Below are 25,130 nucleotides of genomic sequence, written 5' to 3'. Positions count from 1 at the left end.
ACAGAAATTCTAGTGCTAGTTGTGTGTCTGATGTATACCAGAAGCCAGAGCAACCTCATCTTGACATGCATCCCTGAGGGAAACATTGGTCCTCAGAACGGAGCGTTTTCTGTCAGCTTCCATTCCAAATCACCTTTTATCAAGCTTCCCCCTGCAAGCACATCTGCTTCCAAAGACAAGTTATTATTTGTCAAAAGGAAAACAAGACAAGGGAAGAGCGGGAAGGGGGAAGCTTTCAGAGAAGCTAGCTAGGTTCATGTTTTAAACCTGCTGCCTATTCATTTCATTGGGTGACCCCTGGTTCTTTTCTAATGCGAAGGGGTAAATAGCACTTCTTTATTCACTTTCTCCACACCATTCTTGGTTTTACAGACCTCTATCATATCCCCCCTTAGTCATCTCTTTTCTAAGCGGCACAATCTCAGACCGATGAGCCATCAGCATTTTTTGTGGGAGTCTGAGTAGTTTATTGATCTGCTTTAACAATCACTTAAAATAGGTTTCAAACTAAGGGTGCTAGTTCCACCATATGGAGATGTACTCAGGGAATCAGAAGTCAGTGAGTGAAAAGACAAAAATCATCTATCTTGGATAGCCCTCTATCCAGTCTAATGTAGATTGCTCCCTACTGCACATTTTCTAGTATGCTATCCGATCTCCTTCTAAAGGTCTCAAGTAATGGGATTGCCACTATTTCCCTGGGGAATTTATTTCACAGATCATATTCCAGTTTAGATTTGTTTCCTGTATTTTCTAGCCTAAATTTACCTCCTCTGAATTTCATTCCAATACTCCTAGATACAAAAGAATCAGGAGGAACCCCCCTCTCCAAACAAATATTTTGTGAAAAGTTTCTTCAATTCCTCCCTCCTCCATTTGAAATTCCAAAAAGCCAGCTAGTTCTATTGCTAGATATAGTCCCTTGGGTCACCCTAAACAGGTCACCTCCATCCTTGGAGTTTATGCCTTTCAAATACTTGATGACAGTTATTTTCCCTGCTTAATTATCATATAGGCAACCTATATGCATTTGTTTCTTTTAATCTTGCTTCAGAAATCATTTCCTCTAGCTCTTCAAAGCCTTCTGATGCTCTTCCCCTCTAATTTGTTTAGATCTTTCTAGTACTGAGATGCTCTCAGATGAAGGCAGGAAAACTGAAGTTAAATGAAGTTACAGTAGGGATGAATTTGGTCAATTGTTTGTCCAATATACATCATAATGAAATCCAACAACATAGCACGATCTAGAGAACTGGAGCAGCAGGTGTAAAATGAATAGCCACTGTTATGTTTTGGGTGTAACTTAGGCCAGTGAGAAGTTGTGCCACCACATGCCCTGAAACCCTGACTGTCTTAAATGCTCTGCTGCTGTGGCTCACAGCCTGGATACCAACAGCCAGCAGACAAGCATGAAGTTCCTTGGGTGCTGGGCAACCCTGGTTCAGAACTCTGACCCCAGCATCCTGCCTACACAACAATAGGCCCATCCTTGTCTTCACCATCTTTGGTTACTACTTGCAGGGTCACTCCAACATACCCCCAGTACCAAATTTCCCTAAAACTGCCTGCCCTGTAACGTCCAGTCCTCCCCTGGAACATTCAGAGGAGTGATAAGCTCCCTTGGTCCTTTACAGAGACAAAAGCACAGTAGCTTGTTGTTTTAACTGGAATTAATAATCACTTAAAGTCAAACACAGCATGGGATTGATTAAAAAAATGGTTTTACTTTTATTATAAATCAAAGAGAGAGAGAGGTTTTAAGTGAGTTCAAGTATAAGAGATGAGGACAAAATGGTTACAAGCAAATAAAGTAAAATATGCTTCCTAGTGGCTAAGACTTAACAAGCTACAGCTTTGGTTCAAGGTTTCTTTCTTACCAATCTTTTTGCTTTCCAGCCATAGCTGCCTTTACCTCAGTCAGGACCTTCCATAGTAGCACAAAGGGCTGGGTTTTCCTTGTCTTTCTAAGTGAACGTTCTTAGACTAAGCAGGTTTCTCACATATATTCAGTTCCCAGAGACTTCAACCCTCATGGTTGAAGGACTCATCTTCGTTTGCAAGAGCTCTGGCCCGTTGTGTCTGTCCAATGATGAATGTTAAGATGGATTCTTCTCTCTCCTTATATCTTCCCAAATTTAATGTTTTATCCCCAGACTCAGGATGACCTCATGCTTTTCTTCCCTTCCTGTGGACTTTCCACCCCTCTGCTGATTCATATGTAAACAGGGCTTCCATTGTTTTTGGTCACCCCTTGCTTCATTTCATTGGTAGATAACTGCCTTTCCTCTTGTCTTGGAGAAAACCTGTTTCTCCCTTTGTTTGGTCACAGACTTTAAAGCAGAATATCAGAGAGTATCCATGTTTCCTCTAGTGCTAATACATATATTTTACAATAATATTATCACCAGTGTCTCATTACCTTTCATAAAAGACCTTAATAGATATACTTTTATAATACAGTATACAATCAGTTGATTCAATTACTTATAATGAGAGTATCAGACTCCCTGTCTTTATATTCCAGTAAACCATTCTCCGATAAAGTTCCTTTTCTCAATCTGGGAAGAGATGCCATGCAGGTTGGTGAAGATTTCATGCTGGTTCCTTCCCTGCTGGTGATAACTGAGTCATTATCTCTTCCCCTGTTAGCTTGATGGCTTTGTTTACCTTTTATGTAAATGCACCTTTATTGTCTCTCCCTGATGACCAGGCTGGTTAGGCATTCCATTATCTAGGGCAGACTGGGCTTATGTACTACTTGCCAAACACATTTTAAGAACGTAATTCTATCAAATATCCATAACTCTTTGTACCCACCTCGTACATACATCATGCAAGATTATTAAAGATCAGTGAGTTATTAGTTTTTCAATGATATATTACATGCCATCTTTTGGGTATACATCATGACAGTGTGTTAGGTGTAGTGAGTACGCGAGGCCTGACAAGAACTGCTGACAAATAGCAATGAACCATCAATGGGCCTTTGTCACAGTCATATTTTCATGCTAATCTCTATCAAACAGTTACTAAAATACTTCCTTGAAGCATCATATGATTTCCTGGTTTTGATCTAGCCTCCTTTCCAGTATCATGAAAAACAATTACTTTACCATTTTGTTTTTACTAAATGCAGTCTTTGATTATGATGAATTTGAGAACCTTGTTATCCCCCTTTATGAGGCATAGTTATCCTCTGTAAGCCCAATAAACTATGCTATAACAAGAAAGTAAATAATGTTGATGAATTGAGCATCTGTGAAGGTACTTTTTTTCAGATTTACAAATATGTACATTGAACTTAGTCAGTGACTAGTTTAGTCATCATGCACCTTAATCTCTTAGCATAAATCAGAAACCTGACATTCTATTTTCTCCTTCTGAACTTAGCCCCAAAGCACTGTATGTTTATTAAGAGGACAGTTGTATTAGGAGCATGGAAGCCATTTCCAAATAATGCATGTATTTGTGGCCTTTTCCAGGTTTCCCAAAAAATGTCTTCCTGTAATACCCTGCTAGCTGCATTTGCAGTTCTTTTTCTCAGCTGCACAGCTCAGTTCAGCGTTAGAGAAGAAGAATGACGTTTGGAAGAAACATCTTCAGGATGTTGACAACCTGCACATGGTAAAGGATATTGATGCAATTCACAACTTGGATGATGTTATATACAGGAGAGGTAAGAACAGCCTTTGTCTTTCCAGCAATTTAATATATTTTAAGGCCACAATGGAACATTATGAGCATCTAATCTAACCTCCTGCAGTAACACAGGCCATAGAATTTCACCCAGTAATTCCTGCTGTGGCGGGAATTGTTCTTTCCTATGATGTAAGTGAACAGTATCGATCTCAACAGCAATCAAACACTACTGAACTAGAGCATATCTTTGAGAAAGACAATTGATCTTGACTTAAAATCTCCATGTGATGATAAATTTACCACTTCCTTTGGTAAGATGCTTCGATAGTTAACTACCCTTGGGGTTGAAAAGTTGTCTCTTATTTCCAATTTGAGTTTTTCAATCAATGGATCTTGTTAGAATTCAGAAGTTCTAGGGGGTCAAGAGGTGAATGAATAGAACTTTCCACATTTGCTTGACAGAATATCAAACAAAAAGCCTCTGGGACCACTGGCTTTTCTTTTCCTGTGGCAACTTCCAATCATTGTAGGCATATAATGAATACCTAAACATTAAGAATTTATGTTTGCTGCCTCAGATGAACATAATTCTCAACCATTATTAATGAGGAACTATAAAACATACTTCATGTTTTATGCCCAAATTACATGGGGCTTCCAAAACCCATAAATACATCTGTCTGTTGGTATCTATGGAGAATTATATAACATACTTTTAGAATACAGCCAGCGAGAGGGAATGGAACACATTTAATTTAAGAAGAGCTCTTACAAGGAAAAATCTGTCTACAGAATAACTCTTCCCCTGCTCTGTTTAAAAAAAAATATTTGCCCCTACTCTAGCTAGGAAATAAAGAAGGGTTTTAAAAACTGGCATCATTATTTACAGTGCAGCTTGATCTTTATTTTCTATCTCCTTTAAGAAACAGAATCAGGATTTCAATTTATAGTACTGTCATTCATTTCTTGTTTAAAAATGAATATAGCTTCAGAGTAGCATAATGTATAGGGCTTTATCATATACTCATATCCATTAACTCTCTCTCTCTATATATATATATTCACAGTGAAGCAATTTACGAGCTTTCACCTTTGGAAACATGGGTTTGAGTCTGAGATCACAAATTAAGGTCCTGGTGCTTATCTGATGTAATCAAGTTTAGCTCCTCTGAGTTTAGTGGCAATCCAATTTTGCAAAATTCCATCTGTCCAATTGCCTAAGATGGGAGGGATGAATTATTTATTTATTTATTTTGACAGGCAAATTTGAGGGCATCAGCAGTGAGTGGGAGGGTCAACCATTGTTTAGGAGAGCCTGCAGAGAGGCTCATCAGGTCCTATTCTGATCGCTATCATACTGGTATAAATTATGAGTAATCCCACTGAAGTGTACGGAGATGCACTGGTGTAAAAAATGGCAGAAGCGAGGCAGACTCCAACCAATAGCTGAAGGAGGAAAGAAGACAAAACAACGTGTGTGGCAGAACAAGGAGGGGAACCTTTGTCTGGGGAGCAGGTTGTGGAGGAGAGCTGGCCAGGGAGTCTGTGTTGGGGGGAATAATAGATAATTGGTCTGGGCTGGTGGGCTCATTGGTCTGGGATGATAAATGTTATGACAGTTTTGAAAGGTCAGCCTAATCACTAGTGGGAATTTGTCCTCATGACAAAGACACCACCCAGGTTGGAATAGTTAACTGTATCTGTGCAGTGAGTGCAAAGACTAGAATAGCAAGCCATGAAACAGATATCCCAGAAATTAGATGCAAGTTCTTAAAACCTATTGCTATTCTGGAACAGTGTGCAGTTATGTAAGTATAGGAACTTAAATATTTCCAATGAATAATAATAAAGGGATGAGCGATTATGCCATTTGGTTCTGCATAACTTTCTTCTTGATATTTAAATCCTCACTGCTGCAACAGTCTCTTGAAAGAATATTTTGCCAACAGCGAATATAAAATTTCCTTGAACAAGAAGCCTGTGATGTGCTCATCCTAAAGCTTTGTGAAAAGCGAGACAAAAATAGCAATAGAGAAAATGGGCTTTTGCTTCTTTTCAGCAAATGGGAAACTAATGGAGAACTCTCCTCCCCCTCTAAAATACCCCAAATGCAAAGGTATAAGAAGCTCATAAACAGGTTGATGGAACAGGCAGTGTAACCAGCTTGGAAGTCAGGCTCCAGATAATAACTTAGTGATACCGTATTGGGATAAATTTATATGCTGGAGGGATTGTGCCAGCTGCAATCCCACCTGTCGCTCTCCCTCGGATGGCCTGGCTTCATACCAGCCTCTAACAAAGGTTTCTGCCTTACTAGGACAACGTGACTATTTATACTGCCCCATAGCATCCAAGTGCCTTTTGCATACAAAATGCCCTAGGTATCAATTAACTCTTTTTGCACAATATTCATTAGTCTGGCAGGTGAAGTAATTTGTCCTTAGTGAGTATAAAACCAGCGGGAAAACCCTGAAATCTTCAGCCACTAGAAATATTCCCATTGCCTTTGGGCTTGATTATGGTGGCAGCATCTTAATGGCCACTAGGGGCCAATGACTCCAACCACACACCAGGCACCAAAATATAGTAAGCAGCACTGGAGACAAGAACGGCAGCACAATAGTATCCTCCACAGACGGTTAAAATATACTTTTTTTGGTGGGAAATTTTGAAAGATTTTCATTTTCCCCTGTAAATTTCCCAAAATTATTTTTGCTTTTCCAACCAAAAAACTAAATCAAATTCTTCAGCTTTCAAAAATCCAAAACTGAAATATTTTATCAAAACCATTGACATTTTTTTAAACTTCAACTCCTTCCCCTCCTTCCCACCGGAAAATTTTGACCAAAATAAATATTTTTCCAATTGGTCAAAGAGACATTTTTCATTGCAAAATGATTTAAACCAAAACAACCTTCAGCCAGCTCTAATCTGCGGAAAATAAGCCCTGATGTGTTATTGCCACCATTCATTAAAAACAAACATTTAAAATCAAGAAGACACAATCTGCTGAGCGAAGTTTAAGAACCTTGTTTGAATGAGATACAGTGGATAGCAAGATGAGTCAGTAGGCAATCAGAGTTGCACAGGAATGAGAAATGCAAAGGAACTAAGAATGAAGAAACAATAACATTCCCACTGGAAAATTATTCTGGCAGATGACAGAAATAAGAATTGACAGGAACCAGCAGGTCTGCACTTACTTTACTACGCTGAGTTATCAAAGTGTTTTAGATATTAACAAACTTAGCACTTAAAAAAAAAAGATTTTGTATGCTATGCAGTGACAACTGCATGTATTTTACTTGATGGCTTGAGAGGTTGTATAGTTTCACAGGTTTCAGAGTAGCAGCCGTGTTAGTCTGTATCCGCAAAAAGAAGAACAGGAGTACTTGTGGCACCTTAGAGACTAACAAATTTATTAGAGCATAAGCTTTCGTGGACTACAGCCCACTTCTTCGGATGCATATAGAATGGAACATATATTGAGGAGATATATATACACACATACAGAGAGCATAAACAGGTGGGAGTTGTCTTACCAACTCTGAGAGGCCAATTAATTAAGAGGAAAAAATAAAAAAAACTTTTGAAGTGATAATCAAGATAGCCCAGTACAGACAGTTTGATAAGAAGTGTGAGCATACTTACAAGGGGAGATAGAATGGCCATTGATTAGATGCTCTAATAAATTTGTTAGTCTCTAAGGTGCCACAAGTACTCCTGTTCTTCTTTTTATAGTTTCACAGTAGCTCCTCCAATTACCTCTGTATCCGGAGGGTAGTCTGACAGCAATATTCTTCATTGTGAATCACAAAGAGAAGCACAATACTGTATTATTTAACACTTACTAGGGTCGGATCCAAAGTCCATCGATCGCAATGACCTTTGGATCAGGCCCATAGCACTTTGAATTTTCTATGTACAATACCAATATGAATCAATCATTCTAATTACAGTTGATATTTTCTATTGCATCTACAGCCATAGGAGGCCGACCATATGGAAAAAGGAAAACCATTTGCCCCATCTTTCACATATAATGGAAGTTTCCCAATATAACAAAGCCCTGGCTATATAAGAACAGGAGTGATCCTACGGCTAAACTTATCAAAAGTGACCAGCAATTTTAGGTGCCCAATTTCAGGCATAGTAAAGGGGCCTGATTTCTAGAAGATGGATGCTCAGGCCTTTAGGAAATTAGACCCCTGTAAGGTGTCTCCAATAGGGCAAACAAATCACTAGTCACTTTTTAAAGTTTAGGCCCATGTATGTTTACTTAAATGCAGCATGCATACACTGCACATGCTCTCGCTAACTTAATACCTTGGTATACTCACTATACTTGCGTCTGATGAAGTGGGCATTCACCCACAAAAGCTTAAGCTCCAATACTTCTGTTAGTCTTAAAGGTGCCCCAGGACCCTCTGTTGCTTTTTACAGATCCAGACTAACATGGCTACCCCTCTGATACTTGTCATTATATGTATTTCATCATCAGTTATTGAATTATGTTTGTCCCTAGAGACCCCCAAACAAGATGGAGGCCCAGTTGAGCTAAGCACTATACAAAACACATAGTGAGACAGTCTGTCTCTGCCTTAAAGAGCTTACAGTCTGAGTGGACAAACCAGACAAAGGGTGCAGGGAAGGAGGGATAAATTATTATTAGGGCTGGTACAAAACTTTTGGTCAGAACTTACCTTTTTTTTTGGACAGAAAACTGAGTTTCAATTAAGTGAAATATTTCAGGAAGAGCATCTGCCTTCAGCAGCAAGTTAATTAAAATTAAAAAACTGACCAATTTTGATTTGGAAATGTCGCCACGGTGCCTCGTGCTCCCATTGTCCTCTATGGGCCAGGACCCCTGGCTGGATTACAGCTCCTCTGATTCATCACAGACATGTGCCTGCCGTATGCACCGCCTCCCCTCACCAAAGAGACAGTGGTGCTCCACAGGAGAAGTGATCTGACCAGAGAGCATGGCCAATAACAGGAGCACGAAGTATCTGGACTCCAACTCCCATGAAGCATGGCAGCAGCGTTGTGAATCAAAATATTTTGGATTTCAATTTTTCACCAAAACCTCAAAAAGTTCTGCAGAAACCCTCCTCCCATTCTCTGACCAGCTTTAATTATTATTCCCACTTAACACATTTGGGGCAGAGAGAGACTGAGGCACACAGAAAGGCTGTGGCAGAGCTGGGATGTGCATGTGTACTTGTAATGAAAAATATCAATAAAGAATTATTTACTGGTCACTTTTCAGCTTTCTTTTAGGATTTGTCAAACAAGTTACAGCCTAATTCCTTTACAATAATTTTATTGCTTGTGTGTGTGTTCACAATAACCTAGTTTCCGTAACAAACAAATTCAGCCTCTCAATCCCTCCTCTCTCCCCCCGCCCCGAGTACCGTCTCTTCTGGGATCCTAATTATTTCTTCCTTCCTAGGTTAACATGCATCTACTTAGTAGTACTTCGTTTCTTCCAGCTATCCACATTTCCTGCTGGGATGAATGTAAATCAGCGAACACTTGCTGTGTGCATTGGGCTGCTTGCAACTTTATTATATTTTATCTGAAAATGAGTATTTGTGCCACATGCAGCATAAAGCTTTAAAAGGCAAGACCTCACCCATGTGGCCTGCTCAGAAGTCCCACTGGAATCAGGGTGGATAAAAATCAATGATTTAAAAAAATAAAATAAAAAAATTGATTTTTTTTCATTTAAATCGGTTTTTTTTATAAAATGCTTTTTGAGGAAAAAACTTATCTAAAGATAGTTTTAATTAAGATACATTATAGCTCAAAGATATCTCATCATGGAATAGGGATTATAAATTCTAATTTTAGAGTATGAGACAATATATTCATGTAATATTTAAGAAAAGTTTTGTAAATGAGTTCCAATAGTTCATGGATTAGGGACCCAATTTTATGGGGTTCCACGGGTTTTTGTATCGATTATTTAGGTTAATCTTTCTATCTACCCAATGGGACTCAGTGCTCAGTCTAGAAGATACTATCAGAGATGCTTAGTTTTGCAGTTCTCAAACTGTGGATTTGTCTCTCCAGAGGTATCATGCTTGTTAACAGCAAAAATGTTTTTAAATAAATAAATAATATGTAGAGGTGAGAAATAACAGACCTCAACTCTATTGTGCCTCTGCAAATTTGTGTACACAGAGTCAATTCCTTACTTCTCTCTAAAAGTGCAAAGTTTCAAAAAGTTCAATGAATAGAAGACTGTTGTGGGCGGAATAGATCTGGACAAGGAAAAGAAGTCTGGATATAAATGTGAGAAGCGAGTGACGTATGCTTGTTTTGTTAAAATATTTTATGTTTGCTGTTGAAGAAAAAAATCCAGAATACTTAATGTTGTTGTTTCAGTTAAATAAAACAATTTAAATGTCTGTCTGGTTATGTTCTCCTCCTAATACAGCATAGCAAGAAAATCCTCCAAATATTAATGATTAACCTGTTGAATTGGAGATAGTTCACCTCCCAATGACTTCATAAATATCTGCTTCAGTTACCTTTGGTAAATGAAATAATCAAACAATCATTCATTTTCTGATATAGCTGTAAAACGAATCTGAAAAGTTTCAAAATAAATCACTGTTTAAAAACATATAGTGTGTACCTTCTTAAAAATGAAACCTACATCTATCTCTGAGTTGTGAAGAATCTGTATTAAGGTTATAACAACCAACAAGAATGCACTTTTAGGTAGAAAATCATGATTAAATCGGGTCTTCCTGACTAGTGATTTAAATCATGATTTAAATCAATCAATTTGATTTAACTCAGTGGTTCCCAAACTATTGCACTGGTGACCCTTTTCACACAGCAAGCCTCTGAGTGCGACCCCCCCCTTATAAATTAAAAACACTTGTTTAGATATTTAACACCATTATAAATGCTGGAGGCAAAGTGGGGTTGGCGGTGTAGGCTGACAGCTCGCGACTCCCCATGTCATAACTTTGCGACCCCCTGAGGGGTCCCAACCCCCAGTTTGAGAACCCCTGATTTAAATCAAATCCACCCAAACTGGAATTCAGTATGGATCAATTTCATGATATACCCCACATTTTTGTCTGTAAGACTGCTGTTTACTAGGGATGGCTGTTCTATGAAATGGGGATGCCTTCAGTTAATTTAGCTGTGCTTAGGCCTACTATACAGGAGGTTTTAATTTGAAATGGTTTCTATGAGTTTTCTCCTTTAATTAAAGGGGTCCATCCCACTGCTGTGAGTCAGGCAGAAAGTATTGTTTTGATTCACCCCAATTAATTTGCTCCTTCTATGCCAACCACACATGCCGTCCGTTTTGATGGGCATCTCACAGCTGCTATTGCTACAGGCAGTGGGCGAGCAGCAGCCGCTCCGTTCCCAGTACTGCCTTTTCCCAGCTCCAGTAATATGATGGACTGTGCAACTCATCAGACAGCTGCATTACTATTAAAGTGAACAGGAGTACTTGTGGCACCTTAGAGACTAACAAATTTATTAGAGCATAAGCTTTCGTGGGCTACAACCCACTTCTTCGGATGCATATAGAATGGAACATATATTGAGGAGATATATATACACACATACAGAGAGCATAAACAGGTGGGAGTTGTCTTACCAACTCTGAGAGGCCAATTAATTAAGAGGAAAAAATAAAAAATAACCCTAATTATGGTTCCTTGTGGTAATGTCACATTATTCCTTTCTCCCATGGCACCAGGATAGGAGATTTGTACTCATGGCTGCCATCTCCAAAGCACAGTTTCCTTTTCCGAGAAGCCAACAGGGGAGCTCTATTAGCTTAGCTGCTGTAAGCAGAGCCACGTGCATTTTTTTCCCCCAGCAAAAAGTAAATTAACGGAGAAATGCATTTTTCGGGGCACCCAAACTATTTGCAAATTCAGGCCAAATTTGGCGAACTGTTTTGGCAGAAAAAAATAGATTTTTTTTTTAAAAGAGTCACAATGGTTTGTTATGACCATTTCAAAGCAAAACCTTTTGACTTTTCTTTTTGAAATGACATTTTGTTTAGAAAATTAGCTAAATAAAAAAAAGCAAAAACACCCCAAAATGACACAAAACAACTATATGTTGTGACACTACGCACCATATTCTTCATAGAGATATTATGATATTAATATGGAATAATTAAGATGTGTTCTGTGCAAAATGGGTCATGTGAGGTATCATTGGAAAGGTTATGATTTACTGAATATGATTATCTTATTTGTAGGCATTTATCATTTCTGTATCTGAAGTTAGGAATATTGACTATGTAACAATTACAAATGGGTTTATAGCTGGGGAACGCCCACCAGATAGAATGCAATCAAGCTGGATGGGTCATTAGGGAGAACAATAGGACTTTGAAGTGCTAATCTCCCACCTTCCTGAGAAGCTTCCTGGGATGCTGCTTTGACACTGCAGAGTCATGTGATCATGTCACCTGGTACTGGACTCCATCTTGGATTACTAGTATTTTCCCACTAATAGGGGGTGGGGATCAAACTGGGAAATAAAGGATTCCCGCCATACGTAAATCCTATTTAAGGCAGGGGAGTGAGTTAATCAGGGGTCATTTTTCACTGAATCCCCATCCAGGACTCCTGGAAACATCTAAGGCCTTGGCTACACTCGCGGATTCACGCACCGCCAGCGCTGCGAGAGCTCTCTCGCAGCGCTGCAAGTACTCCACCTCTCCGAGAGGAGTAGCTTGCAGCGCTGCGAGGGAGCGTGCAGCACTGCAGGCGCGGATTACACTGGCGCTTTACAGCGCTGCACTCGCTGCGCTCGGGGTGTGTGTGTGTGTGTTTTTTCACACCCCTGAGCACAACGCTGTGAATTGCCAGTGTAGCCAAGGCCTAAGAAACAAAGACCAAAGGCGGGGAGAAGAGCTGAGCCAAGGCTGGAAAAGGTGTCTGGCCTGTGAAAGAAATGCCTAAAAACATTTAGGGTGAGAAATTACTACTGGTAACCAGTTTCTTTAATGTATTAAGCTTAGTTTGCGTGTTTGTTTTATTTGTTCAGTAACCTGCTTTGATCTGTTTGCTATCCTTTATAATCACTTAAAATCTATTTGGTAGTTAATAAACTTCTTGTTTTTTCCCTCTAAACCAGTTTGTGGAATTCGTAACTGGGGGACAAAAAGCTGTGCAGATCTTCCTTCGCACTGAGGGAGGGAGCGAATTTCATGAACTTACCCTGTACAATTTTCTGTGCAGCGCAACTATACAATTTGGGGTTTACTCTCCAGAGGGGGAGTGCACTAAGTGCTGGGCAGTTCCCTAGCTGAAGTCTTCCCATGCAGAACTGATTTCAGTGACTGTCTTTCTGCAGCTGGGTGTCCCCCTACTGTGTTTGTGCTGGAGGTGGCTTGAGGGCCTGGCTCAGCAGGGCAGCGAAGGGAGCCCCAACTGGTGGAAACGGTGGGCTCAGGGGTATCCCAGTGCATCAGATGGCACCCCGAAGTTGGGGGTAACCTGTCACACATGTTTTTTCATTTGTAAGAAAAACCCAGTTTGTTTAAAAATGAATCAAAACTTTTCAAACCAAACAAAACAAAAACAATTATTTACTCGGCTTTAGTTATCACTGAACATCATTTTTTCTGTCTAAACAGAGTAATCCCATTTTGTTTAGTACTTACACAGAATAGCTAATTAGGAATGAACTCGAATTCCATCACTTCTCCATCATGCTCATTGCCCTAGAATGAATCATCTTCATCTTACTTAATTCTCCAGAAGAAATGCTATCCAGCCTTGAGACTTGTCTACACTTGCATTTTATAGTGCTCTAACTTCTTGGCTCGGGGGGTGAAAAATCACGTCCCCTCAGCACAGCAAGTTTGAGTGCTTTAAAGCGCTAGTGTGGACAGGCTCCGAGCGCTGGGAGCTATTCTCCTCGTGGAGGTGGATTACCAGGAGTGCTGGGAGAGCTCTCTCCCAGCACTTGCGCGTAACCACACTCACACTTCAAAGCGCTGCCGCAGGAGCGCTCCCGCAGCAGCACTTTGAGGTTTCTAGTGTAGACGGAGCCTTACTGGTTTTCGATCATCTCTCAAGCTTATTAGTGATCCAAAATAGTATTTTAAATTAAATGACTGTTGAACATTTTTAAATCTCTCCTTGTATACTAAGTGGTGGCAAAATTTAAAAACCTATTTTAGTGATTTTATTGTCCATTTCCTTTAATGCTATTTAGACTTCACCCTTTAATGATATTTTTATTCAGGCCTGAAAATGACTGTGCATTTGTATGAATGGCCTCTTCTTTCATTAGAGTCGATCTGTAGGTTCTAGTATCTTAGGTTTTGTTCCTTTTTAAAATTTGCCTTCCTATCTTCATCTTTCCCAACCATCCATTTAAATTAAACCCCTCGTTATTCTCTCTGCTAATGTTGTACAAGAGTCCAGGAACTCATTTCCTTACTCCTGCATTATAAATATTTACAGAAAAACAGCATCTTTATTTTTTAATCCAATTCCCCACAAGCCATAACATTTGAACTCCAGATCGAGTGCAGATTTCATTATACTGCTAACCACAAACTGATTTTCTGAAGTCCCCAAGTGGCCGTGTCTGAAGATGCTTCTATTTTTATCATCCAGCTCGCACTGGTATGGAAGGTCAGGACTCTCATAGCCATTTCCATACTCAAGACTGGGAATCTTGCTTTTGTCACACACAGTAGTTGGCCCAGTTCTGTAATCACTCTGTGGAACTTCTGTGTACCCACACACACACACACACAATTCCAAAACTCTCCAAAGCTCCGGGGAATTTAAATTAGCAGTTTTGGTTGGAGCTCTCTCTTTGTTTTATATGGGCAGCTCAGTAACAAGAATGGTGCTCAGATGCCATGGGGATGGGGGCCAGTGTAAGAATTGAGGTAGAGCTACACAGATAGAGGAGTGCAAATGCTGCTACTTCTGTAAGAAGCTGCTCCTTGGAAAGCCAGATCATGTACTGTTAAAAAAATAATTACACTTACTGACCTCTACATGCCAAAGCAGGTTCCTTGAACAGCTGATGAGAGAACAATGAAGCATTTACAGGCCCGTGAAGTTGCTAAAGAGACCCGCTGCATTGCAGTTATAGAGTAAGCAGCTGGAAAATCCATTACTACCACTGGGGCTTTATAACATGCTTTAATGTTACATAAGAGCACGGCCTGCAGGCACTTAAGACAAGACTGTGCTACGCCATGGTAGCAGGCAGGCAGCTTTCTTTAATTTTTTTAAATCGCCATATTTGCTGACTGAAGGCAGGTCTCCATTCCCCCAGTGCACTCAGTATTTAGTATGGAGTAACTGTGTGACACCAAACCAACAAACAAACAAAAGTGGCCAACTGTGTTTTGTGGATTCTGGTGGAGTTACACCAGGGAAGAATCTGACATAATGGGCTAAATTCTGAGTCATATTCCAATTCTAGGTCTCCACACTTCACAGGCAAGGCACTTCAGTCTTGACCTTTACTACTTCTGTTTATGTTAGCTTTAAGCTTATTCTGAGAAGAGACAAAGCAATTTAGCTTTGAGTTTTAGAATCAGCCAATCATCTACAGCTTCTTTTATTCCTCAGCTTTCCCAAGGGACTGGGATGAAAGTTTTCCATTCACACCACAGTGAGAGTGGCCTTTACATCATGCAGCCTGAAGGAAGCTGCATGCTTGTGGTCCAGTGCTATATGGATGGCTGCACTGGGTGGATAGTAATCCAGAGAAAAAGCCACAACTCTGAGCTCGCATGGTCAGAAGCCTGGACAACCTACAAATATGGCTTTGGCGACCTAGAGGGAGGTCACTGGCTTGGCAATAAGTTTATCAACCTCATCACCAAGCAAAAATGGTACAAAGTCCGTATAAATGTAGTTGATGCCCAGGGCAGGCACAAAGATGCAGAATACGACAGCTTCATCATGAGAGATGAGGAAGATTTTTACCAGCTGAGGTTAGGGATGTACGAGGGTAATGCGGGAGATTCTCTTAGCTCATCCAGAACCAAGAACATGCATTATAGCATGAGATATTCAGGACAAGTTTGGAAAATTGTGCAGATGTTAGTGGAGAGTGGTGGTAGTAGGATTCCTGTTATGATGTCCAGCTGAACCGCAGGAGTGGCCTACACTGGCAGACCTCCTGCGACAGCGACTGTAGAAAATCAAGCATCCTACTGAAGCCCATTCATATGTACTGCAGCAGGGTTTAGAACAGTGGTTCTCAAACTCGGGCCCCCACTTGTTCAGGGGAAGCCCCTGGCGGGCCGGGCCGGTTTGTTTACCTGCCGCATCCTTAGGTTCATCCGATCGCGGCTCCCACTGGCCGCGGTTTGCCGCTCCAGGCCAATGGGGGCTGTGGGAAGCGGCGCAGGCCGCGGGACGTTTGAGCACCACTGGTTTAGAACACACTCCCATCCTGGTACACTGTAATCTGATGAGCTGATGCAATGTTTAATAGAAAAATAAAAATGCAGACTCATGTTACCTTATGTTCTGTGAGCTACAAGTTTCTCTGCTTTCCTTATGGAAAGGGGGTCTGATTTTGATTCTCCTGCTAATAAAAATGTCTTTATAGCATGGTAAACCTCTCTGATCACATTCAACTGTCAGTAAGGAGCAAGCAACACTGCAAATGGTACCAAACCCAATACAATTATTTTTCACCTAGCACACCTGCTGTGCAGTGTCTTTTACCCAAGTCAAATATTTCTGTTAAGTCACTGGATATTAAGGGAAAATTCCAGCGATATGTCATCAAAATTCCCTCCCCCCACCCCCGAAAATAAACACATACATAAAATCTCCCTGCTATATAAGTTCCTGATGAAGTATGAATATTCCTTTGGCTGGGACCACAGCCTGTGGTGGCTACGGTTACAGACAATTTAGGAAAGAATTAACTCCATTGCTTGGTGTAGTCATTTGCACTAGTACAGAGTGGGTGTAAAATGCTACCACATCAGAATGGTGGCATTTCACACTGACTTTGTGCTGGGAAAAATGACTACATGTGGTCCAGGGCAATGGAGAATCAGGTCCACTCTTTTTCTTAGATTAAAAGGGTTCTTGGAGTGCTGCTGGTTTTAGGTAAGTTTGAATCTGTTTTGAAAGAGCAGCCCACCTGCCAACAAACGCTCTTAGCTTTTACTCTCCCTTGAACTATATTTGTTTTTCTTTAATAATTATAAAATCTAGCTGTTATATATAGTGCTTTTCACCAGCTGATCTCAAAGCACTTTAGGAAGGTCAACATCATCTTCACTTTACAGAAGGTGAAACTGAGGTGCATACAGAGGTGAAATGACTTGCCCAAGGTCACTCAGCAGCAGAGACAGGAGTAGAACCCAGGGCTTGAATCCACTAGGGCCACACTTTATAGACAGAAGCTTTAAAGAATACAATCTGTTTCCTAAATACCCTGTATTCCTCAAAACCTGTCCCCTCTTCCTTTAGCCTAATCTTTGCCCAAATGCCAGGTTCCCTGCCCAAGTTCTCCAGTTTCACCCAATATACACTTACAGCTCTCCCCAACCTTGCTTTCCCACCAAACATTTAAAGATTCACCCCACCTCACAACACTGGCAGTAGCCTCGCTCACTCAGCTCTTCCTACCAGCCTCCCTCCCATTATACTTCATATGCAAAGCGACATAATGAAAATTAATTGTTTCCATAAAGATTCCAACTTACTTAAAACAAAACAGTAGAAACCCTGTTCAAAGCACCTGGCTTCTCCCATGCAAATTAATGGGGAGAGCAAGTTTTTTCCTGTCTTGATTTATCAACAAGCAGCAAGATGGCAGCTCCCAAGTTCTGAGTAAGTTGAAAATGGAAGAGTTAATGGCTCTCTTGACGTTTAGCCACAGCCCTGAACTGGGGATAACGAGAAGCTGCCCCACACCAGCCGGACCACTCGGAGACACTGGGCATTACAGTATAAGTGGCAAAAAAAAAAAAAATGTAATTCACGAGCAGAATGAGAGCAACTTACACTGTATTGTCTAGTCTATTTTAAATGTCTCGGGTGTGATAGAGCTCCCACCATTCCTTTAGGATGTACCATATGGGGGGTGGAGAATATGTATAATACACACACACACATTCACCCCACTTTAAATTAATGCCACAAAAATTCTCTGTGTGGTACTTCACCTTTTGCGTTCTTTAGAAATTATTTCAAAACTATAGGCGAGTAAAGTACCAGCATTTCCAGATGTCTGAGAAATAACACTCCCTGAGTGGGCTTTAGTGTTTAAGATGCATGTAGGACAGAGGACTTTCGAAATAGGTCTTTAATTTTTTAAGAGATATGCGTCCAGTGAATGAAAAATTAAACACTACTTCCAGACTATATGCAAAAATAAAAAACAGCACACGAATGAAGTTGCGGGGGAGGGGAGAGGAAGGCAGCACAGTGGCATTCCAAGAGAATACATAATTTATAAGTTTAAAATCCAATCACTCCCTTCCTATGCCTGGGGCACTCTTAAAATATTAACGATCAAGTCTCTTCTGGAAGTGTATGGAGCGTGCTTTAATCTGAACCAGTACCTAGGGAAAAGGTTACCGCTAGGGGCATAAATTCTCTCGCCTCGTTTGCCCAAAAGAGTGCGGAGAGTCCTGTTGCGGGACAGGATTTTGTCGTAGAATTCCACCCCACCTCTGGCGTAGTCCTTGGAAATGGTGGCCACCTTTCTGTCCAACCTGTAGTCTAGCGCGTGGCTCACGGCATCGTAAGCAAGAAAGTAGCCAACAAGTCCAATTGCTGCAATGGTGATGTTATAAATGCCTCGAAACACCCTGGGGCCAGAATACAAGCCCAGAAGCTGCTTTATAGCCACCCCAGACAGACAGGTGATGGCTAAGCAAGCAGGAGGCACAGCTGCATAAACGACAGGGCTATTGCTTTGCAAGAACACAATCTCTCTGGCAATGGCAAACTTCTGAGCCTCTGGAGAAAACATCAAGGCTTCCTTCAAAGCTAGCCCTTGTTTACTCTCCCAGTCCACTTCTCTGCCATTTATCACGACGACACGGTTGACAATTCCTTGTCTGTCCTCCGCTGTGCTATTGAAATTGGCAGGGATGCCCACCAGAGAGCCCGCAGGCAGCCACGGGATCCCAGCACTCACTGGGTGGAAGCCAAAAGCTGCAAAGGGTTGGTAACAATTCACGGACTTCACGCCAACATCTCCCAGAACATTGTGGAAGAGGCTGCGTAGTTTCTCTGAGAGCTCAGCCGGTTGCCCCTTAGTCCAGCACTGATGCCACAGTTTGAACGTCTGCTCGGGAAAGACATGATAGGAAAGGTTAGCCCCAAACAGTCCTGCGCAGGAAACTGCCAACAAGCCAGTCCTGTGCTTCTCTACCAACGCAGCTGCCTTCCACAGGAACGGAACTGCCATAGCCAACTTCCAACCTGTTCATAACAACATACAAACAGGGAATTAAAAGATGCACATATGGGTCCCCTTTCATTTTAAGATTATTTTAAACAAGCAGAGCCCGATATCCAGGAAATCACTCCACTCTATTTATACACAAAGATATAAATACAAGAATAAGTACAATACAACCCTATAAAGAAAATGCTGCACCCTTTTGTTATACAAATATTTAATCTCATGCTCTCGTGCTTCAGAATGCAAACTGGTTGATATAGGGGACCAGAAGGAATCAATCCCTTTTTCTCCTCCATTAAATCAGTTCATTGTAATAAGGGTAGTATATCAGTATTATGGTAAGGTCACCACATCCATCTACTAACATATTCTGAACATAGTACCCCATAACTGCCCCTTGCCAGAACAATTTTCTGTAACTCAGATGACTTCTGTTCCATCAGTCACATAGTTTAGATATTAACGGCAGAGGGATCATTGTGATCATCTAGTCCAGGGGTCGGCAACGTTTGGCACGCGGCTCGCCAGGGTAAGCACCCTGGTGGGCCGGGCCAGTTTATTTACCTGCTGACGCGGCAGGTTCGGCCGATTGCGGCCCCCATTGGCTGCGGTTCGCCGTCCCGGGCCAATGGGGGCGGCGGGAAGCCGCGGCCAGCACATCCCTTGCCCGCGCAACTTCTCGCCGCCCCCATTGGCCCGGGAAGGTGAACCGCGGCCAGTGGGGGCCGTGATTGGCCGAACCTGCCGCGTCAGCAGGTAAATAAACTGGCCCGGCCCGCTAAGGTGCTTACCCTGGCGAGCCACGTGCCAAATGCTGCCGACCCCTGATCTAGTCTGACCCTCCTGTATAACACAGGCTCTTAAATTTCACCGAATTATCCTGTATCGAGTGCAATAAATTATGTTTAGCTTAAGCATATCTTCCAGAAAGACATCCAGTCTTGGTCTAAAGACATCAAGCGTTGGAGAATCCACCAGTGCCCTGGGGTGTCACAGTTAAAAATGTGCACATTATTTCTAATTTGAGTTTGTTTGGCTTCAGCTTCCAGCCACTGGTTCTTGTTATGCCTTTCTCCACTAGATTAAAGAGCCCTTTAATACGTGGTATTTTCTCCTTTCAATCTTTTTTTGATAAATTGAACATATTGAGCTCTTTAAGACTCTCACTGCAAGGCATTTTCTCCAGCCCTCAAATCATTTTTGTGGTTCTTCTCTGCATCCTCTCCAACTTCTCAACATTCCTTTCAAAAATGTGGACACCAGCACTGTATGCAGTACTGAGACTGATACTGGACCAGTGCAATACACAGGGGTAAAATTGCCTCCATATTCCTACTCACAGCTCTAGCATCGGACTGAAAGCTCACATTGACTTGCTTGTCCATTATGACCCCTAAATCCTTTTCAGAGTTGCTGCTTTCCAGTCTACAACCTCCCATCCTGTAGGCATGGCCTGCATTCCTTGTTCCCAGATACTTAAATTTATTTTATTTGGCTGTATAAAAACACATTTTGTTTGAATGGGCCCAGCTTACCTAGTGATTCAGATGGGTCCGTGTAACTGCCCCGTTCTCATCATTTTTACCATTCTTCCGATCTGTATCATCTGCACATTTTATCAGCAGCGATTTTATATTTACTTTCAGATCATTGATGAAAATGCTGAATAACGTAGTGCCTAGTACTTATCCTTGAGTGACTCAAGAAACACACCTATTCAATTATGATTCCCCATTGGCGATCATTTTTTTCATTTAATGTATAAAAAACAGCATAATACAATATCAATAGTCATAATGTTGTGTGGTACTAAGTCAAATACCTCATTAAAGTCTAAGTACATTAATGTGCGCAGTTGCCTTTATCAACCAAATGTGTAATCTCCTCAAAGAATGAGATCAGGTTTGTTTGACAATGCCTATTTTCCATAAAAGCATATTGACTGGCGTTAATTGTCATAATACACTTCATGTTATATAGTGCTTTTCGTCAAAGAAAAAGACGGTTAAGATTTCATCAAGACTTGCTGGTAAAGCAGAAATATTTTCAAGCAAAGTTGCAGTTTCTAAATTTGAGTGAAAGACTGAAAATTATTCTGTTTTCAACAATTGAAAACCAATGCATTTTTGCTTTTTTTAAACAGAGCCTGAAAATATTTAAAAAAAAAAATCAGTTTATTTGAAAATAAAATACATCATTGAACAGTTCTGCATCTGAGGACTCCAAAAGTGATACTTCTAACAATAATTAAATCTAAAGACCTAGGGAAGAATTATTATCCTCTATTTTACAGATGGAGGGAACTAAGACAAAGGAAAGGGGAATTATTTGCCCAAATACCTGTAAAGGGAGACTAATCACCACTAGGGGGGGCACAGAGTGCCGCTGTGAGTAGATTACACTAGTATTGCTGAAAGCTCTCTTGACTCGGAGTCTTTTGTTTGGTGATAGCATTACTCTCCTTATTCTCCCAGGAAAAAAACGAACAAACAAGGATTCTTCCAAAAAAATTGAAATGGCCCTTTAAAGAGCTCTTTCTGAAATAATTACCTTCTTAAAAAAGAAGCCCCAAAAAGGTAAACTAGTCTTGGCCAGGGTAGGACTTGGAACAGAAGTAGTTTCCAAGCAGGAAACTCTTCTCCGACTCTTTAAAGAGAAAGATGAAGGGAAAACTTTTTAACCTGCCAAATCCTTTCGTTCAAGATTTTCTGCTTCTCTGAGCACAGATGGTGGCATCAGTGATACCTATGGCTCCAGCCCTGCAAGTTTTTAGGCACAGCAGAGCCCTATGCTCACGTGGAAGCCCAGTGACCGTGGCATCTGCCCCCATAGGTCCTAGAATCACATCATTTTAGTAGGAGACATAGAAAGATATAGAGGGGGAAATCGACACGTCTCATTGATGGTCAATGGGAACTGGAGGCCTAATTCCCCCTTGTGCCTTGAAAATTAGTGCTGCCCATGCAGTGCCCAGAGCCAAGTTACACTGAGTGAATCCAATAAGACAGAGGTGGGCAAACTACGGAGTCCCGGGGGACCTGCCAGGGGCAGGGGTGTGGATAGGGGTCAGGAGATGGGGAACATGGGGGTTTGGATAGGCGTGGGGTCCTGCGGGGCCTGTCAGGGGGTGGGGGTTGCATAGAGGGCAGGGCAGTCAGGGGACTGGGAGCGGGGGGTTGGATAGGGGGTGGGGTCCCAGGAGGGGGCAGTTAGGGGACAAGGAGTGGGGGGGGGAGGGTTGGATAGGTCAGAGGTTCTTAGGGGGGCAGTCAGGGGGCAGGAAGTGGGAGGGGGCAGATAGGGGGCTGGGGCCAGGCTGTTTGGGGAGGCACAGCCTTCCCTACCTGCCCCTCCATACAGTTTTGCAACCCCAATGTGGCCCTCGGGCCAAAAAGTTTGCCCACCCCTGCAATAAGAGATGTTCTTTCACTGCCACCATTCCAATTTGGCAAGATTTCCAGCCCTTTCCACAGGTGGAAGTAGCGCTGCCAACCCCAAGTGTTCAAACGCCATCAGTCAGTGTCATGTTTTTATGGGACCTGGTTTAAAAGTTATGAAGTTTTAAGAACAAAGAGGAGTCCCGGTGGCACCTTAAAGACTAACAGATTTATTTGGGCATAAGCTTTCATGGGTAAAAAAAAAAAACACTTCTTCAGATGTAACAGAAGTTTTAAGGAAAGTCTTTTCCTTAGCCTGCCTTTCCTAGCCTAAAGGGTTAATGATTTCAATCTTTTCTATATAATCTTGACACTTAGAAACCATTTTTTAAACATGGAAGTAGAAACTCTGACCTAATCACATAGCTCTGGGACCTGAACTTTAAGAAAAACACCAAATATCATGATAATGGGCATCACTATGTACATGACAACACAAGGTGAAAGTCAGCTGGGAATCAGGCCCTTAAAAGTCTCTCTTACTGCCCTTTGAGTAAAACTCCCTGCCATTCAAATTCTCCCAGCAGGCTGTCTTATAAACCATCGCAACTGATTTCAACGGCGTTACACTCGGCACTAGCATAAGGAAGTGATGTCGCCGTTCAGAATCGGGTTTCAATCTCACTCTCACTGACGTCCCTGAGAGTTGTATTGGTCACTTCAGTGAATGCAAAACTGGAGAGGAGGGAGGAGCTTCGTAATTGCCGTGGGGGAAAAAACAAAACCAACCCCCAACCCCAAGGGATTTCTCAAGAGTCGTGACCGCTGGGGGCACAGAGCCCAGTTCCTCTCTCCCTTACGTGCATGGCAATCAGGGGTCACCTCCAGGCAGCCAAAGGAAATGTCTGCAAAACCGGGGGGGGGGGGGGGGGCAGAAAATCAAGCCCCCATGCTTCAAGCCTTGTATTCACTCAGCACAGCGCAGGCAGCTCCCCCAGGCCCAGCAAAGAAGGGCTGTTCTCTCTCTCTCCCTCTCGCACCCCGGGTCACAGCCTGCTGCCGCCCCACGTTTCACTCCGCGTCTCACCTGCCTCTCCGGGCTGCAGCAGCTGGTGTGGGCTCGTGCCACTGGGCGTGGGGACAGGGCTTGCCGTAAAGCAGAGGGCGGTCGCGAAAGCTAGGCATTGCTGCAAAGCAGCTGGGGGGGGGGGAGGGAGTGGCCGGCGGCTGGGGTCGTCATAGCAACGCAGGCCGAGTGTAACCATTGCCTGTTGCATGCCTGAGGCTGTTTGACCTCTTTTGGGGGCACTTTGACTGGTTACAGCTCAAATTGAAAAATCAGCGACCCTGGCAAGGGTGGACCATGGGTTAGACTTCTGCAGCAGGGCATGCAATTGACTCTGTGTTAACCCTTTACTGTTATCCACAGAAGTTTGCATCCAGGGCTGGCTATCAAAGACCCCCCGCAAGTTTGGGAGTGTTCATCTCTGGGAGTTTAGACACACCGCTTTGAAAGTGCTGGCTTGTGTTTACGTACAGTAGAGTCCTCAGGTTAAATTTATGGCTGAGGCAATGTGCTCACTACCCGCACTTCCTTTTCGAGCTCATAAAGATCCACTTTGGTTCTCAACCTTTCCGGACTACTCTCTCTTTCAGGAGTCAGATTTGTCTTGCATACCCCAAGTTTCACCTCTCTTAGAACTTATTTGCTTACAAAATCAGACATAAAAATAGTGTCATAGCACACTATTACTGAAAAATTGCTTATGTTCTCGTTTTTGCCACATAATTACAAAATAAATCAGAATATAACTATTGTACTTTCCTGTCAGTGCATAATATACAGAGTAGTATAAACAAGCCATTGTCTTTATGAAATTTTAGTTTGTACTGACTTTGCTAGTGCTTTTTATGTAGCCTGTTATAAAACTAGGCAAATATCAAGATGAGTCAATGTACCCCCTGGAAGACATCTGTGTACCCCTGTTGAGACCCACTGTTATAGAAACAGAGTGAGTGAGGTAATATCTCCAACTACACTGCATGCAGTATTGGTAAATTATTGCATTAACAAACAACGTGAATTATTATTCAAACTTGGAGCTGGGAGATAGGTTGTCATCAAAACAAGGAAAATGGCTTTTCAGCCAAAATGAATAGTTTGCAGAAAGGTTTGCATGGTATTTTGGCTGAAAATTTCAACATTTTTCAATAAGAAACTGAAAGACAATTTGGTTTTAAAATACCAAAATGTGTTTTTCCCCTTCCTTTTCGGTGGAGTTGGGTGGGGCAGGAGAATGAAGGAGGAAAAGGAAAAGGAAAGAAAAGGAGTGGGAGATTCTGAAAATTTCTGTTTTCCAAAAAACAAAATTTTGTGTTTTGGTTTTCATTTTATTGGGATTTTTTTAAATCCACCTAAAGATAAATGAAAATGAAAATATTTTGTTTTATTGTAAAATTTTATTTGTGGAAAATATAGAGCATTTTTCAACCAGACCTATTCAGACTTTTCTTTTTGCAGGTCAGAAGTTCTGTGTTTCACTTGCAATAATTTAGGCTCCCTGAGTGAAATCCTGGCTCTACTGGGAAAAAAAATCAATGGCAAAAGTCCTATTGACTTTGATGGGACCAGAATGTCACCCTCTGATTTTCTGTAAATATCGCCAAGACAAAAAGAAAGGCCTGATTCATCTCACACAA

General features: G+C 41.7%; 1 protein-coding gene across 4 annotated transcripts; it reads right to left on the bottom strand.

The window, feature by feature from the left end:
• Window positions 1-17,928: 17,928 nt before the first annotated feature.
• Window positions 17,929-23,651, bottom strand: TMEM177 (transmembrane protein 177). 4 transcript variants are annotated; one of them, XM_005279763.4, is made up of 2 exons: window positions 23,518-23,651; window positions 17,929-19,070 (listed from the first exon to the last, which is right to left on the bottom strand). In XM_005279763.4, the coding sequence occupies exon 2, from the start codon at window positions 19,054-19,056 to the stop codon at window positions 18,121-18,123; it is 936 nt and encodes a 311-aa protein (XP_005279820.1). In that variant the 5' UTR covers window positions 19,057-19,070; window positions 23,518-23,651; the 3' UTR covers window positions 17,929-18,120. The 4 variants fall into 4 exon arrangements, with proteins under 4 accessions (XP_005279820.1, XP_065417534.1, XP_005279821.1 ...); XM_065561462.1 differs by having other exon boundaries at window positions 23,522-23,603; XM_005279764.4 differs by having other exon boundaries at window positions 20,589-23,584.
• Between the last annotated feature and the right edge of the window lie 1,479 nt (window positions 23,652-25,130).

Source organism: Chrysemys picta, chromosome 11 (assembly GCF_011386835.1).
Source record: "Chrysemys picta bellii isolate R12L10 chromosome 11, ASM1138683v2, whole genome shotgun sequence".
NCBI classification, from domain to species: domain Eukaryota; kingdom Metazoa; phylum Chordata; order Testudines; family Emydidae; genus Chrysemys; species Chrysemys picta.
The sequence above is the reverse complement of the archived record's forward strand: the minus strand, read 5'-3'. Positions and strand labels throughout refer to the sequence as shown.

Coding starts and splice junctions, on each gene's coding strand:
- TMEM177 (XM_005279763.4), bottom strand. CDS start 19,056: ATGGCAGTTCCGTTCCTGTGGAAGGCAGCTGCGTTGGTAGAGAAGCAC.